General features: G+C 47.9%; 1 protein-coding gene across 4 annotated transcripts; it reads left to right on the top strand.

Moving 5' to 3' along the window:
* The first annotated feature begins 5,460 nt into the window (after window positions 1–5,460).
* Window positions 5,461–16,228, top strand: KLK12 (kallikrein related peptidase 12). Of its 4 annotated transcripts, none has more exons than XM_057712996.1 (7): window positions 5,461–5,592; window positions 11,309–11,543; window positions 11,734–11,789; window positions 12,579–12,759; window positions 13,649–13,908; window positions 14,820–14,953; window positions 15,846–16,228. In XM_057712996.1, the coding sequence occupies exons 2-7, from the start codon at window positions 11,515–11,517 to the stop codon at window positions 15,999–16,001; spliced, it is 816 nt and encodes a 271-aa protein (XP_057568979.1). In that variant the 5' UTR covers window positions 5,461–5,592; window positions 11,309–11,514; the 3' UTR covers window positions 16,002–16,228. The 4 variants fall into 4 exon arrangements, with proteins under 4 accessions (XP_057568979.1, XP_057568978.1, XP_057568980.1 ...); XM_057712995.1 differs by lacking the exon at window positions 5,461–5,592 and adding an exon at window positions 7,471–7,684; XM_057712997.1 differs by lacking the exon at window positions 5,461–5,592 and having other exon boundaries at window positions 11,081–11,543; window positions 13,652–13,908.
* The last annotated feature ends 320 nt before the right edge of the window (window positions 16,229–16,548 follow it).

Genomic DNA, 16,548 nt, shown 5'->3' with positions numbered 1-16,548 from the left:
GAGGGACAGTTTTGCAGGGAAAGGTCAGGAGTTTTGGTTTTGAACTGTTTATTAAATAGCCAAGCAGCAATAACCTTGGCCCTCAGGGGAGTCACAGAAAGTAAACAAATACACAAACTAAATAACTGCAAATTGTGGTGATTTATGTAATAAACGTGATCCATGAAGGATATAAACAGGGCTTTGGGTTAAAGAATTAGGGGAGAAAGCTATTTTGAGTACTGGGGTCAGAGAGAGCTTCTTGAAGGAGGTGGCATTTTGGCTAAAGATCCTGAAAGGTGAGAAAGAGCCACTTTTGCAAAGAATTGGCTGGGGGAGGAGGGGCTACCCCTGAAAGGAGGAGCCACTAGGGCAAAGTCCCTGAGGTTAACCTATTCCAGGACCTGTGAAGAGGCCAGTGTGATCTTAGAATAATGGCCTCAGTAGGGAAGGAGATTGGAGGATTCAGCAGAGTCACATACAAATGCAGGATCTTTTTAGGCTGTGGCGCAGAGTTTGGTCTTTCTTCCAGTGTGATGCTGAGCCCCTGAGTGTGGCGAACGTGGGAAAGAGCGTATCCTTGTCGACCAAAAAATAATCAGTCGATCTAAGAAAGAAATGGAAAATCTTATTCGAGCCAAATTGAGGATTATAACTCTGGAAGAGCCTCTCAGAAAGCTCCACCCATTGGAGGTCAGAGCACATTTATATAAGGTTTGGAGACAGAGGGCTGTATGTTAAATGACTTATTATTGACAGTTCACACAATCCAGATCTACTGTGCAAAGCAGTCGGTCATGGGTCATCCTGGTCCCTTGGAAGATTAAGAAGTAAGGTTATCTCCTAAGGAGGCCTGGTTAATGCAGATGCAAAACACACACTAAAGGGGAAGTAGGGGACTTCCCTAATGGCTCAGCGGTTAAGAATCCACCTGCCAGTGCAGGGGACACGGGTTCGATCCCTGGTCTGGGAAGATCCCACGTGCCTAGGAGAAACTGAGCCCGGGTGCCACAACTAATCAGCCTGTGCTCTAGAGCCCGTGAGCCACAACTACTGAGCCCACGTGCCACAACTACTGAAGCCCACATGCCTAGAGCCTATACTCTAGAAGAGAAGCCACCACAATGAGAAATCCATGTACCACAAGGAAGAGTAACCCCCACTCACCATACCTAGAGAAAACTCACGTGCAGCAACAAAGACCCAATGTAGCCAAAATAAATCAAACAAATAAATAAATAAATACATTTTAAAAAATAATAAAGGGGGGGGCCCAAATGGGCAGAAACAAATTTTATGTTTAAATTTTTCTCATCTTGTCATAAAATGTGAATTTTATTTCATCACAATCATCCTGGCTTTGGGGTGGGTGAGGAAGACAAGGGGGTTGGGGGCATGGAAGCAGGGAGACCAACCCGGGGCAGACAGCAATGATTGGGTGGGCACGGGCCATGGCAAGGCAATGGCTTGGATCAGGAGAGATGAAAAGACGTGCAGGGATTGGAGAGACAGTTTACAGGAACATCAAAGAAGCCCAGTGCTACAGCTGATATTCATAATAGTTATGTGTTGTAAAGTCACCGTGAGCACTGAGTTAGGGATACCAAATCAGTGCTCCCAGGGGACATACCAGGTTAGTTTCCAGTGAACCTCTGGTCAAAATGTTTTCGTCAACCAATCAATACATCAACTGGCTTTATGTGTGTTTCTGTTTAAAGACACTTTATTTACTATATGCATTGTTGTTTCACTCACATTAAACTCATGGCCAACAGCACGATAACTTGTGCCTGAAGGAAGTTCACGTAAGCCGTGTATGTTTTCTCTGCAAGGCACATCACAGCCTTCTTGCACTTAGGAGCACTAGCCAGTGAAATCACCAAGAAAAAGCAGAAAAATGTAAAAACATGGCACTAAGTAGTGAAAAGGACACTTGGTTGTGGTGTGAGAGCTGAACTGAAAAGGCAGAGTGTTACTTTGTTCAGTCCTCGGTGGACTCAAACTTTCACCACTCTGGGAGTGTCTGCAAATGACCATAAAAATCCCTCGAGTACTGGTTTTGGGTTTACCAATAGATTTTAGTGAGTAGACAAGTTCACAAATACGGAATCCGTGAATCTGAGGATCAACTGGGGGTGAAGGTGAGGGACATATCAAGGGTGGCTCTTCCATCATCCCTGGTTCCTTCAGGAGACTGTATGTTTGTGTTTAAAAGCAAAAGAAGGTGGGACTTCCATGGTGGTGCAGTGGTTAAGAATCCACCTACCAATGTAAGGGACTCGGGTTTAATCCCTGGCCTGGGAAGATCCCACATGCTGTGGAGCAACTAAGCCCGTGTGCCACAGCTAATGAGCCTGAGCTCTAGAACCCGTGAGCCACAACTACTGAGCACACGTGCCACAGCTACTGAAGCCCACGTGCCTAGAGCCTGTGCTCTAGAAGAGAAGCCACTGCGATAAGTCCACTTACTGCAAGGAAGAGTAGCCCCCACTCGCCACAACTAAAGAAAGCCCGCCAGCAGCAGCAAAGACCCAACACAGCCAATAAAAATAAATAAATAAATTTATTTAAAAAAAAAAAAAAAAGCAAAATAAGGTGAAGTCCAAAGGATCTGGTTTGGGATGGAAGGATCTTTATCTTTCAGGAGCTTCAGTTTCCTCATCGAATCCTAACAGGACCTACTGTGCAGAGCTTTTGGGTCGACTGAGTGAAAGACTGACATCTAAAGGCTTTGCACCCAGCAACTTCTGAATTAAGGAGCTTTGTCGATGGAGAAGAAGCATGATGTAGTGAACCACATTGTTCTGGGGCCAGATTGCCTGGGTTTGAATGCCAGCTTTGCCACTTCTTTAACCATGTATATTGCCTTCTCCATGCCACAGTCTTCCTGTCACTCAAATGGGCATGACAGCGGTGCTGAACACCAAAAGGCTTAAAGACCTAAAAGCTGAAGGTCAAACTATAAAGTTAATAGAAGATAATGGCCGCAAAAAAATTTTATGGCTCAGGGATGAGGCGGGACTTTTTTAAAACTTCATGTCTAATCACAAGCAAAACTTGTTTACTTTGGTTATGTCAAAGTTAAGGATTTCTGTTCAACAAAAGACGACATGGACAAAGTCAATAAGTGGGTGACAACCTGGGAGGAGAAATTTGCAACCTGCAATATTGATCCAGGATTGCTATCTCAAATAGCAAGGAAGTCCCACACATAAATAAGAAAAATGTTTGAGAATATGAATGAGATTTGTAGAGGAGGAAAGCCCCCAAAAAATGATATGAAAAGATGATCAGAGTCATGAGTTATCTAAGAAATGCAAAAACAAATATCACTTTATATTTATTAGATGGATTAAAAATCTTTAAATAACCCCAAACATTGGCAGGGATTTAGAGATACAGGAACCCTGGTGCACAACTGGTGTGAATGTAAATTGGTGCAGTTATTTTGGAATGTAATTTGGCACGCCTTGGTCAAATTAAATGTATGCGTACCCTAGGACCCAGCAGTTCCACTCCTGGATGTCTGTCCTAAGGCAATGATTGTCACAAAGGGGCAAATACAAGTGGTCCATCACTGATCTGTTTGCTATGCTGTGAATTGGAGGAAAGCTGAGTGTCCACTAAGGGGGTTGTGGATGTCAGGATGTGGTGGAGACCAAGAAGGAGGACTACACAGCACTTACAAGCAGCAGATTAGATGTGCACATAACAACACAAACAGAATCTTAAAGGTATAGTGCTCCCAACTACAATGGTAAAAGGTAAAAAGAATGACTATACTAAGTGCTAGTGAAGATGTGAAGCGACTGGAACACTAACACCTTGCTGGTGGCAGTGGAAAGTGGTACAACCAATTTAAAAAATTTGGAGTCATTTCTTATCAAATTAAGCATACACTTCATAGGTCATCCGGCAATTCCACTTCTAGGTGTGTGAACAAGAAAAATGAAAAACATGTCCACACAATGACTTGTACGTGAATATTCACAGTGGCATGATTTGTAACAGCCAGAAACTGGAAGCAACCCAGATATCTGACAATTGGTGAGTGGATAAACAAATTGTGATGTCTCCATACTGTGGAATACTGCTCAGAAATAGAAAGGAATGAATTATTCATAGATAAATGCAAAGACACGGATGAATCTGAAATGCATTATGCTAGTGAGAGATGCCAAATAGTTGTATGATGTTCTAAAAAAGGCAAAGCTATAGTGGCAGAAAGTAGATCAGTGATTGCCTGGGGCTGGGGTGGAGAGGGGAGTTTTTGCAAAAGAAACGCAGGGCAGCTTAAGGATTAGGGGGGTGGCGTACTTCCCTGGCACGGGTTCCCTGGTCAAGGAACTAAGATCCTGCATGCTACAGGGCACAACCAAAAAAAAGGAAAAAAAAAAAAAAAAAAGGATGGGGGAAGGTGGGTGGGACTGTTCTATATTTTGGTCATGGTGGTGGTTACGTGATTGCATCCAATTTCCAAAATTCACCAAACTGAATAGCTAAAATGAAGGATTTTATTTTATATAGATAATATTTTATTTAAAAATTAAAAAACCAAAAAAAAGCACAGTTCTGAGCTAAAAAAAAAAAAGCATAAAAGTATAAGCTATGTACCACAACACCATTGACATAAACTAAAAGTACATAAAACAATTACGATTTGTTTTGTACACAAAACTATACATGATTTGTAGGAACACATACTAATGAGAAAATACACGACAGTATGACTGTACTAAATGCTACTGAACCATACACTTTAAATGGTTAATTGTACAATGTGTAAATTTCAAGTCTTTTAAAAAAGCTATATGAGAATAAATACAGTAAGAAAAGATACACAATAATAAAGATAGTAACAAAAGATACACGATAATAAAAGCAATAGCGAAAGATACATAGTAACAGAAATAATAGCAAAAGACACAATAATAAAGACAACAGCAGAAGGAAATGAGAGTAAAAGGAAATAAAGAAGGAAAACAAGAGACGGGCCTAATGCATTCAGTTCTCTCCATCTGAGGATTAGGAACTACCTCAGTATATTAATAAACAAAAAAACATAGCACCTACTTCAGAGGGCGCTTGGAAGGATTAATTTAATATGTGAAAGCACTCAGAAGAACACCTGGTACTAAGTGAATGCTTACTAAGTGGTAGCTGTCATTAATGTTATTGTTAATCCTATTATTGATGTCATTGTTATGATGTGGTCTCCAAGGCCCCAGTGCCAGAGCAAGATGCCTTGGGTGGCAGCTGGGTATGTGAGAGAATGGAAGGCAGCCGCCCAAATCCTTCCGGTGGAACAGAAGATAATGACATAGCTGAGCTGGAGATTCTGACTGCCAACAGAATTTTAATCCAAGAAGCCAGCCAGGTAGGAGGCTTCTCAGACCGCCCTCCTCCCTCCCGCCTCCAGGGACTTTGCAGCTGCATGCCTTCTTCTTCCTGTTTTTGCCCAGGGGAGTTTTAATAACAATGGGATCCTTTGCAGGAAGGAATTTGGAGGCTGGTGGAGGGAGAGAGGAGGTGAAAAGTCTGGGGAAGAGACCAAAGCAAAGAGAGAGAGAAGTGTCAGAGACAGAACAATACTTCCTGTCATTGATCCAGCAGGTAACGCCCTTTCATGTCTTTCTCCCAAGATCCCTGTTGGGGGAATAGTAGCTCCCCATTGTACAGAAGTGTAGACCTAGACGAAGGAAAATCCGCTGGTGAGTTGAATCCACCCAGGCTGATGGAGACACATTCCTGTACCTCTCCTCTGAGACTATCCCCAGGGACATCCCCCTCGAGTCCGGAAGGAGGGTCCAGACCACGTGGAGCCGCTGCCCCATTTCTGAGGCCTTGTTCAAGGGACTAGGCTGGACTTAGCAGGTGAATGGGAGCAGTGGGCCCACAGTTCCATTCTAACAAATTCAGTGCTAAGATGAAAGAAGCAGACAGGTTGTGAGAGGGTTGAGGAGGTCAGAGACCCAAGCTGGGCTCTTTGGAGGAAGGGATAATGAAGGATAATGTTGTAGCCATCCCACAGAAAGAGGATGGACTCCCCCATCTAAGAGTTGGTTCAGATGTTGAGATTCGTGATGCCACACGTGGGGACTTCCCTGGTGGTCCAGTGGTTAAGACTCCACGCTTTCACTGCAGGGGGGCACAGGTTCAGTCCCTGGTGAGAGAACCAAGATCCCATATGCTGCACGGTTGCCCCCTGCCCCGCCCCTGCCAAACAAACAAACACAAAATGATGCCACACGTGCACCAGAGGGTCCGTTCTGCCTTGGTGGGGTAACTGCAATTGGCACCATGAGTGGGCATCTAGGTAGGACCACCCCCACTTTGCCCACTGGAAAAAAAGAACGCACAACCTAAAAGTTGAGAATTATGTTTGATTCAGCAGACATACTGAGGACTTAAGCCTGGCAGACAGCCTCTCAGAGAGCGCTGAGGGACTGTTTCAAAGAGATAAGGGAGCAGCCAGGCTATACAGGAGTTTTTACAACAAAACCAGGCAGTCAGAACATCAAGAGATGACTGTTCATTAAAGAATGAAAACAAACATCCCCCGTTACTGAATTTAATGCTTTTCTATGTATGGGAAGATGCAAGAGTCTGGGCTCATTGAAATCATTCCTTTGATAGGCACCTCAGCTATGCAGAGCCAGTATTGTTTTTGTCCATCCTGATCGCCTCGGGGTGCACAGTTGGGGGGTAGGGGGGTGGGGGGTGGCTGCAGTGGCTGCTGGCTTGATGGCTTGATGGCTGCAACATCCTTTGTTTTCTTACATGGCAGGTGACATTTTTTGTCCACACCCTCCAAGGTCTTTCTCATCTTGCTGTCTGGCTCACTGGCCCTGCTGCCAGGCATTGGGAGCTGTGCTGCTTGGTGCTATATTTGCCGAGAACTAAGGAGCTTCTGTTGTAGACTTAACAGACCTAAGTCAGAAGTTTCCATAGTTGGAGTTCAGGAACAGGGTACGGGGCCCTCCTTCAAGGGGCCGTATGGTGTGCGTCTCTCGCTGGGACCTGTGCGCCTCTCTGCTCCCCTGAGGTCAGAGGGTGGGACTAAGTTCCCACCCTCCAATCAATTGGTTTGTTCCCCTAGCAACCAGCCCCCCCCCATTTCCTCCCCCATCACATCACTTCATTAACATAAACTCAGATAGGGGTACTGAGATTCATTATGAGTAACAAAAGATGCTCCTCTTTCCCCTACCACTTGGGACATTCCAAGAGTTTTTAAAAGCTCTGTGACCAGAATCCTGGAAGAAAGCCAAATATATACTAGGGACCCACAGGAGGGCTGTGAGCCAGAGAGGTGCAGGGTTGGCTCTGGATGTAGAAAGACCGCTCTGGGGCTGTCTGGGGTGGGGGTGGGGGGGGTAGGTTAGAGGGGGAGGGAGGCTGGAGGCTGAGAATCCAGGTAGACGCCTTTGTTGAGGGTCCAGGAGGAGGGAATGAGGCCAGCTGGGGCCAAGTTGGGGCTTGAGAGAATTGGAGGCAGGAGGAACAGGGCTGAGGAGCGGTAAGGAGGAGGGTAGTTTCTGGATTCAGCGTAATCAGCAGGTGGTGGAGCCTTCTTGAGATGGAGAAGCCGGGGGAAGATGTAGAGTCCATGGAGGACACAGAGTGGGATGGGCCCAGGAGGTGCAGGAGGACAATGGCTGCACAGGGCCGGAACTCAGGAGACAGATTCCAAAGACGGGGAGGGGTAAGTGTTTGAAGCCATCTTGGGGGAGGAGAGGGCATCCCAGAAGAAAGAAAAGAAGCTGGATCCTAGAGAGAATCAGTCTCCCAAGGGTCTAGACAGGGACTAGGTGGATGGTGGAGAGTGTGGGGTCTGAGAACAGGTCGGTGGGGACAGACGGTGAAGTAGGTTTAGATCATCCAGGAGGCTGTTGGATGCCCAGGAATGAAGCTGGGGAGAGACCTGAGAACCAGTCTGCCCCAGATGACAGACAAAACTGTCAGGTGTATACAATCCATGCAGAGGAAATGGCTTAGAACAGAGCCCTGGGAACACCCTTGTTTGTAAAAGACACTGATGGAGGAAAAAGAAGGCTTATTCGTGAAGGAGGCCGTGAAGGAGAGTCGGGAGTAGGAAGGAAACCAGAAATGCATGATGTCCCAGGAGGAAACCGGGAGAGGAGGGGTTGAGTAAGACAGGGACAGACAGGGGACCGTTGGATTGCTCAATGTGGAAGTCTCTGGAGACAAAAAAGACTGTGGCTGTGGGGCGCAAGCCGTGGCAGATCTCTATGGAGAAGTTTTGCTGGGAAGGATGGTTGAAAAACAAGGCAGTAACTGAGAGGGGGTGTGGGCTGCTGGTTCTGCTTAAACTCTATGGCCCCAGCATCACCCAGCAAAGTATTAGGTACACAGGGCACCGCAAAATGTTTACTGAGTGAGTGAATGAATGAACGAGACAGAAATAGCGTGAGAGAGAAGCGAAGACTTAAGACTGCAGAAAGAAAGATTCTGCTGTCCAAGTCAGCTTTGAAAATTCCTTCTCTGTAAAGCAACAAATGGAAAAAGGCAATTTTAGTCATGTCTCCATTTAGCATACATGCTAACCCCACCCATCTTTTTGTTTGTTGTTTTTCTTTTTTTTTTTTTGAAGTGTAGTTAATTTACAATGTTGTGTTAGTTTCAATTGTACAGCAAAGTGACTCATATATACAGTGTGCTTACGTTATACAGTGTATATATTCATGTATATAGTGTGTGTATGTGTTAATCCCAAACTCCTAATTTATCTCCTCCCCTCTCCCCATGCATTTTTTTAATTTTTTTATATTTTTTAAATTTATTATTTTTGGGGGGGTACACTCCCCATCCATTTTTTTTATTTTTTTATATTTTTTAAATTTATTATTTTTGGGGCGGTATACTCCCCATCCATTTTTTTAATTTTTTTATATTTTTTAAATTTATTATTTTTGGGGGGGTACACTCCCCATCCATTTTTTTTATTTTTTTATATTTTTTAAATTTATTATTTTTGGGGGGGTACACTCCCCATCCATTTTTTGTTGCTTTGTTTGATGACCCTAAGAGGAAGGGATGGGTAGACATTTAGCTTCCTCCCAGCCCCATTTTTCAGATGAATAAACTGAGGACAGAACAAGAGCGTGTCCCAGTGGCCCCCAGTGAGTCACAAGATGAGCTGAGGTTTCAGACCCAGTCTCTATGTTTCCAAAAGCGATCCTCTTTCTTTGAAACCTGCAGCAACATTTATACATTTGTCATTCACACATATACTTATTTGTTAGTCATTCTCTCGTTCATTTATGTATGTGGGTAATGATTGACGATACAAGATTTGGAGCCCGTCTGCTTGGGTTCAAACTCCAGTTCTGCCTGTTACCAACTGTGTGACTTTTGACAAATGGCTTCATCTAGTTGTGTCCCAGTTTCCACTGATACCTATGACAGTATCCATGTTCTGGGACATCACCCCATGTATTGGGATGCCTGAGCTCTTTTTAGGAAAGGGCCTTCACAGTCAGCTTTTTTTTTTTTTTTTTAATATTTATTTATTTATTTTGGCTGTGCTGGGTGTTAGCTGTGGCACACGGAATCTACATTGCGGCATGCAGGATTCTTAGCTGCAGCATGTGGGATCTTTTAGTTGCAGCGTGCAGACTTCTTAGTTGCTGCCTGCCGACTCTTAGTTGCAGCATGCATGTGGGATCTAGTCCCCCGACCAGGGATCGAACCTGGGCCCCCTGCATTGGGAGCATGGAGGCTTAGCCACTGGACCACCAGGGAAGTCCCCATAGTGATGATGCCCAAGGGTAAAGCGTGAGGCACAGGGACTTGAGAGCTCTGGGGGCTCCCTGGGGGAGGTGGCAAAGGTGCTCTGGGCTTTTTCTGAAAGCAGGAGGTCTGTCATTTTTGAGTCTCCAGCTACAAAAAGGGATTGACTTACCCAGAAGCCACAAGCTGCAAGTCTGTGTGTCAAAAGAGAACCATGAAGCAGTCACTCCCATTCCCACTACCTGCAGCCCCAGGCAACCAGTAACCTGCTTTCTGTCTCCAACAATTTGCCTTTTCTGGATATTTCATATAAATGGGATCCTACAGTTTGTGGTCCTTTGTGACTGACTTCTTTCACTCCACACAGTGTTTTCAAGGTTCATCCATGTGTAGCACACATCAATACTTTGTTCCTTTTATAGCTGAATAATCCTCCATAGCTTGGATAGACCATATTTTATTTATCCATCCATCAGTTGATGGGCATCAGCTTAACGGGTATGGGGTCTCCTTCGGGGGTGATGAAAATGTTCTGGAATTAGATGGTGGTGATGGTTGCATAACATTGTGAGTGCAGTGAAATTCACTGCATTGTAGGCTTTGAATGGTTCAAAGGGGACTTCCTAGGTGGCACGGTGGTTAAGAATCTGCCTGCCAATGCAGGGGACACAGGTTCGATCCCTGGTCCAGGAAGATCCCATGTGCCATGGAGCAACGAAGCGCATGTGCCACAACTATTGAGCCCATGTGCCACAACTACTGAAACCCTTCCCGTGCTCCACAACAAGAGAAGCCCGCACACCACAATGGAGAGTAGCCCCCACAACTAATAAGTAAATAAAAATAAAAAATTTTATTTTAAAAAATAAATAAAATGGTTCAAAGGCTGGATTTCATTATGTGAATTTCACTTAAAAAAGAAAAAAAAAAAAAGGATAACAGCAGAAAGAGAAAGGGATTCTGTCCTGAATCTCTTTCATTCTCCCTGTTTCCTGTCCCCTGTCTCTGTCTTCCTCGGTGGAAGTCCCTATGCAAAAAACTTTCACGGAGTTAGATAAATTGACCGCATATAATAAGACCTGTGCTCTGAAAGCAGGGACCAGAGTTGATCGCGCATTTAAAAACTTCAGTTAGAACCAGGCTTCCGTGGATCCCAGTTTGGAAACGCCTCCATCTCCCCTATTTGGAAACCTCTTCCATTTCCCCCTCTTATTTTCTCAGGCTCCGTCTGCCCTTAGTTTCCCTGACTTTCACTTTCACCCTCTCGCCCCTTCCCTGCACCACTCGGGGAGGAGTCCCAGGTATCCACCTTCCCCACCCTCCCTGAAGCTTCGTCACTGGAGTCGGGGACGATCCCAGATCACCTTGAGTCATTGTTCTCTGGGCTGCTGGCTGGTTTGGAAAGGAGGGGAGAAGGAGAGGGGCTGGGTCTTCCCTCCAAAGTCTTCCTGGGCCCGCCTCCCCGCTTCCCCTCCATTTAACTGCAAATCTCAATTGTGTCATTAGCTGAGAAGAGTTTCTGCGGGATTAAAGGGTGCCCCACCCCATTCTACCTTTTACCCTTCCCCCAACCCAGAAATCGCATGAGCTGGCACAAAGAGTTAAAAGCTGTGTCAGCTGCCGGTCTGGGACAGACAGACGGAAGAAAGCTTGACCGGTGACTGAGAGGTGGACAGTGGGAGAGCTGACTGGCAGGGTGGCTGACAGATGAAAAGACAAGCAGGTAGGTGGCCAGGCAGACAGACTGCAGCGAGACCGACAGGCTGAGACTGCAGCAGCCACATGGAGGAACCAGCAGGCAGAGAGACAAGGTAAGGAGGGGGCAGGCAGTCACCGGTGAGGGGGTGACACTCAGGGGATGGGTACAGACAGGGATGGATGGGTGGACCATCCCCTCCTCAAAGAGTTGCTGGTGGAAGGGATGGGGAAAGGGAAGGTCCATTCCACAGGGAAAAGGAGGGTCCATTTGCTATCCCTGAGATGCTCCATCTTTTCCCCCAGAACCTGGAGGTGGCCCACTATGGTGTCCAGCATCTTTTTGTTCCTATGTTTTATTGGTGAGTTCCCCAGAAGGCAAGGAACCCTCACGAGGATGCCCCGCACTGAGGAGGGGAGGGAGGCTGCCTGACTCTAATGGCTCCATTCACCTCCATCTCCAGGGGTCCTAGGCACCTCTCTCCCTGTATCCTCTGATCCATCTCCCTATCTCTCCCTGTCACTATGTCTCTGTGCGTTCTCTCTCTCTCTCTGAATCTCTATTTCTCTCTGATCTTTAAGCATCTCTCCCTCTCCCTGAGTCTCTTTAGGTGTTTCACTGTGTCTTTATATATCACTGGCTCTGTGTCTCCCTGCCTCTGACTCTCTCTCTTTTTCCTGCCTCTTTCTTGCTCTTTCTGTATCTCTCTTTCTAACTGATCCACAATCTCTAGGTTCCTGACTCTGTCTCTCTGGCTCATGCCCCTGTCCTCAGGGCTCAGCCACAAGGACACAGGGAAGATTTTTAAACTTTATTATGTTTAATTATTAATTAATTAAATTTTTGGCTGCGTTGGGTCTTCATTGCTGCGCATGGGCTCTTCTCTAGTTGTGGCGGGCAGGTGCTACTCTTTGTTGAGGTGCGCAGGCTTCTCAGTGAGGTGGCTTCACTTGTTGCAGAGCACGGACTCAGTGTGCAGGCTTCAGCAGTTGCAGCATGCAGGCTTCAGTAGTTGTGGCTCGTGGGCTCAGCAGCACGTGGACTGCAGGGCATACAGGCTTCAGTAGTTTCGGGACACGGACTTAGTTGCTGCACAGCATGTGGGATCTTCCCTCACCAGGGCTCAAAACCGTGTCCCCTGCATTGGCAGGAGGATTCTCAACCACTACACCACCAGCAGATTTCAACACAGAGAGGATTTTTAATGGTACAGTGTGTGTCCCTCACTCGCAGCCTTGGCAGGTGGCGCTGTTTCAAGGTACTCAGCTGCGCTGTGGGGGGGTCCTCATTGACCGCAGGTGGGTTCTCACAGCTGCTCACTGCAGTGGCAGGTAAGCCCCCACCTGGGTCCCTCCCTACTCAGGGTAGGAAGGGAGAGTGATGGGGAGGGGAGCTCTGGGGGAAGAGGGCTCACAGGAGTAAGGAGATGGTCTTGCAACAAGAGGATCTGACATTAGACAAGAAGTAGGACTTCCTCACGATGGGCCTGGGGTGGACCTGGGTGGGGAGCGGTGAGGTGGAGGGCAGGGGAGGGTCCTGGAATCTGCCCACCCACCCCCTACGTTCCCTCGTGTCCCACTTCCTTCCCATATAGCATGCATCAGCAGTCTAGCATCCCCTGACCCAGCCTGAGCCGTGGGCCCTTGTCTGACCCAAACTCTTTGTGCAACTTCAAAGGCCATATCTGATACTTATCTGGGCCTCAGTGGTCCCATCTGTAAAATGAAGGGATTGGGCTTTGTAGGTCTGATGCTCTGAATTTTTTTTTTTTTTTTTTTCAAAAGGGAAGTTTCAGACATGGAGAAACAGATTTGGGGACAGGGAGAGAGAGACATCAGCAGGACAGACAGAGTCCACTCGCTACTCCTCCATTCATTTAGTTGACAGTGCTGACAGCCCAGGCCACCTGCTGGGTGGTGGGAACAGGGCAGTGAATAGGACTCACGGATGTCCCTGCCCGCGTGGACATCACCAGCTAAGAGAATCAGAAAGAGGCACAGATGCAGTGGCATGGAGAGGAGAAATAGGACGAACACTAGAAATGGAAAGATGGCAATGGAAATAAAGACCAAGAGATGGGAAGAGACGGAGAGAGTGGGACCAAGGGAATGAACGAGCGAGAGAACAGCCATCAAGGAACAGAGCAGCAGAGAGAGGCAGGGGGGTCTGGGAGCCCCGGGCCAGCCCACCCGCCACCTGCTGAGGTGCTGTGACCCCCAGCAGGTACTGGGTGCGTCTGGGGGAACACAGCCTCCGCCAGCTGGACTGGACGGAACAGATCCGGCGCAGCGGCCTCTCCGTGACCCACCCCAGCTACCAGGGAGCCCAGCAGAACCATGACCATGACCTCCGGCTTCTGCGACTGGGCACCCCTGTCATCTTGACCCGCAGCGTCCAGCCCCTGCCCCTGCCCACGACCTGTGCAACGGCTGGGACCAAGTGCCTCATCTCGGGTTGGGGCACCACCAACCACCCATGGAGTAAGGGGCTCCCAGGGTCAGATGTTAGGATGGGCAAAAGTTTGGGGTATAGGGTGAGAGGTCAGGAGCCACGCCATCTCAGGGGAAGGATGGGTAAAGGGTCACACATCAGGACTCATGCTTTGGGGTCTGAGATCATGGTGCATCAGGAGTCTTGGGAGTTAAAGTGGTTAAGTGGTTGGGTATGGAGTTGGAAGTCATAGGCCAGGGATGTGGTTAGACGTCAGGATGATGTCAAGGGTCTTCTGACTGGAGCAAGAGACATATGTAAATAGGATCTTGGGGTCATGGGTCAGGGACTCTGGTGTTAGTCACTGTAGACTCGAGATCACAGGATCTAGATGTTGGCCACAATCAGAGGATGGAAATTGGGATTTGATCAAGGATCACTGGTCTGGGACTGCCATAAGGTTTGGTGGGTGGAGCCAGAGGTTAGGGGTCTTGGAGTCTGAGGTCAAATAAACTAGGATCAGAGGACACTTTGGAGTAGTGGATCAGTGGTTTGGAGGATACAGAGCTGAGGTTGGAGGTTAAGGTGAAGACAAGGAACATGGGGCCAGGAGAAAGAGAGAGAGAGAGAAGACACGAGGCCAAGTTGGGATCAAAGGGCAATAAGATTGAAGGTCAAGGGTCACGGTAGCTGGGATTGAAGGAGAAAGTCAGGTCTGGGTTCCTCGTATCTGAGTTGTAGGCTAAAGGTCAGGGACACTGTGCCATTGAATTGAAATCAAGAGCCACTGTGTAATCAAGTCATAATCTGAAATTTAGAGGTTGGAAGATTGCAGTGGAGGTGATAGGGAGAGGTGGGTTATAGACTTGTATTGGGCTTCCCTGAGAAGAGGGAAGTGGCCTCTTTTGGGGAGATGAGGGAAGATTTGGGGGATCCTGCAGCATCCATCTTCCATCCGCAGACCAGTTGCCAGACCAGCTCCAATGCCTTAACCTCTCCATTGTCTCCAATGAGAACTGCCAGGCAGCGTTCCCCGGGAGAATCACCCAGAACATGGTGTGTGCTGGCGGCATCGCTGGGGAAGATGCCTGCCAGGTGAGCGACTGCAGGCAACACCCAGGACAGGAAGTGGGGGGGGGCGGGGCGGGGGATAGGGGCGTGGAGAAGCCAAGTCAGGGAGTCAGGGAAAGAGGATGGGGCGAGAGATAAGGTTCGAAAGGAGAGGCATAGAATGAGGGAGGGAGAGCCAGGGAGTGGAGGACAGAGAGAGGGAGGGCGGAAACAGAGAAGGAAAGATGGGTGGGGCACAAAAGGAGGCGAGGAAGAGACAAAGAGAGGCGATGGGGGAGGGAAAGAGGTAGCCGGCATTTGGAGCTCAGGCAGGTAACCGGCTGTCTCTCCAGTTCGGAATCTTCCCCATACCATCCAGTTGGTGCTGGCCCAGGTGAGAGTGAGAGATTCCAGGATGGAGGAGGAAAGGGGGCTGGAGGACTCTCTCACCCTGTAATTCTGCGACCTTGTCCTCTTGGTCCTCCGGAGAGGTGGTTGGCCAGGGACCCAGCCCTTGTCCTGGAGAGAACTCTTAAGGAGCCCCACCCTCCTTCTCTAGGATTGGTCACTGGTACCGGTGCTCTCTTCCCTCATTGGTCAGGGGCCCAGCCATTTTCCATGAGCCTGCATGGAGTCCCGCCCTCCTTCGCTGGGACTGGTGCCTGTGCTCTCTTCTCTCGTTGGTCAGGGCTCAGCCATTGCCCTTGGAGGGAACCCTCTACCCTCCTTCCCTGGGATTGGTCCCTAGGGACAGTGTGTTCTTCGCAATTAGTCAGTCATTGCTGTTGTCCTCTGGGAACCTGTATATGGTTTTTTCTCTGATGACAAGGCTTGGAACCAGGGTCCTCAAGGCCCAGGAATAGGTGAGGGGACAGGAGACTGTGGAGAGAGGATTTCTCCCATATTCAGACCATGGTCCTTCTCCTCTGCCTTCCAGGGTGACTCTGGGGGTCCCCTAGTATGCGGAGGAGTCCTTCAGGGTCTGGTGTCCTGGGGATCCGTGGAGCCTTGCGGGCAAAAAGGCATCCCAGGGGTCTACACCAATGTTTGCAAATACGTGGACTGGATCCGAACGGTCATGAGGAACAACTGACCTGCTTCCTCCCCCTTCGTGCCTGAGCTTGGGGGCCGCTCTGACCCTCAGAGTGCCAACACCTCCTCCATCATCACCCCTAGCTCCCACTCTTCTTGGACTGGGGATCTTCTTCCCGGAACTCCAACTCCAGCTAGCCCTTCTAAGACCTACGGTTGGAGGAGGAGGAAGTTTGTGACTGTCTGGAATAAATATAACTGGAGGACGGGCTGTGTCTGTCTATTTGATATCCTCCTGCTGGTCGAGGTGGGAGGGAGACCTCATCAGTCACCCTATCCACAGGTGTAGAAATAGAGATCAGAGAGGGTGAGGGTTTTCCCTCAGGGGCCACACAAGAATGGATGAGAGAAAGTCACTTATAACAGTAAAAATAAAGGCCAGGTTTCTCCATCTTGCACAACAGGAACACTGCCTAGCGCTTATAAGCTTTTCAAGGGCCCATGAAGGACTTGAAATGGGGTGGTGGTGGGGACAGGATTGTTGGCTACAAAACACCAAATGAAAACTGCCGAATCAAAATTCCCTCCCATTCAATTAAATGTCTATA

Source organism: Hippopotamus amphibius, chromosome 16 (assembly GCF_030028045.1).
Source record: "Hippopotamus amphibius kiboko isolate mHipAmp2 chromosome 16, mHipAmp2.hap2, whole genome shotgun sequence".
Classification (NCBI taxonomy): Eukaryota; Metazoa; Chordata; class Mammalia; order Artiodactyla; family Hippopotamidae; genus Hippopotamus; species Hippopotamus amphibius.
The sequence above is the reverse complement of the archived record's forward strand: the minus strand, read 5'-3'. Positions and strand labels throughout refer to the sequence as shown.

What these genes read in the sequence shown, in the direction of transcription:
- KLK12 (XM_057712996.1), top strand. Translation starts at nt 11,515, where the DNA reads ATGGAGGAACCAGCAGGCAGAGAGACAAG. An exon ending in TTTGTTCCTATGTTTTATTG is followed by an intron (nt 11,790 to 12,578) that starts GTGAGTTCCCCA and finishes CTGCATTGGCAG; the next exon opens with GAGGATTCTCAACCACTACA. An exon ending in CTGGGGAAGATGCCTGCCAG is followed by an intron (nt 14,954 to 15,845) that starts GTGAGCGACTGC and finishes TCTGCCTTCCAG; the next exon opens with GGTGACTCTGGGGGTCCCCT.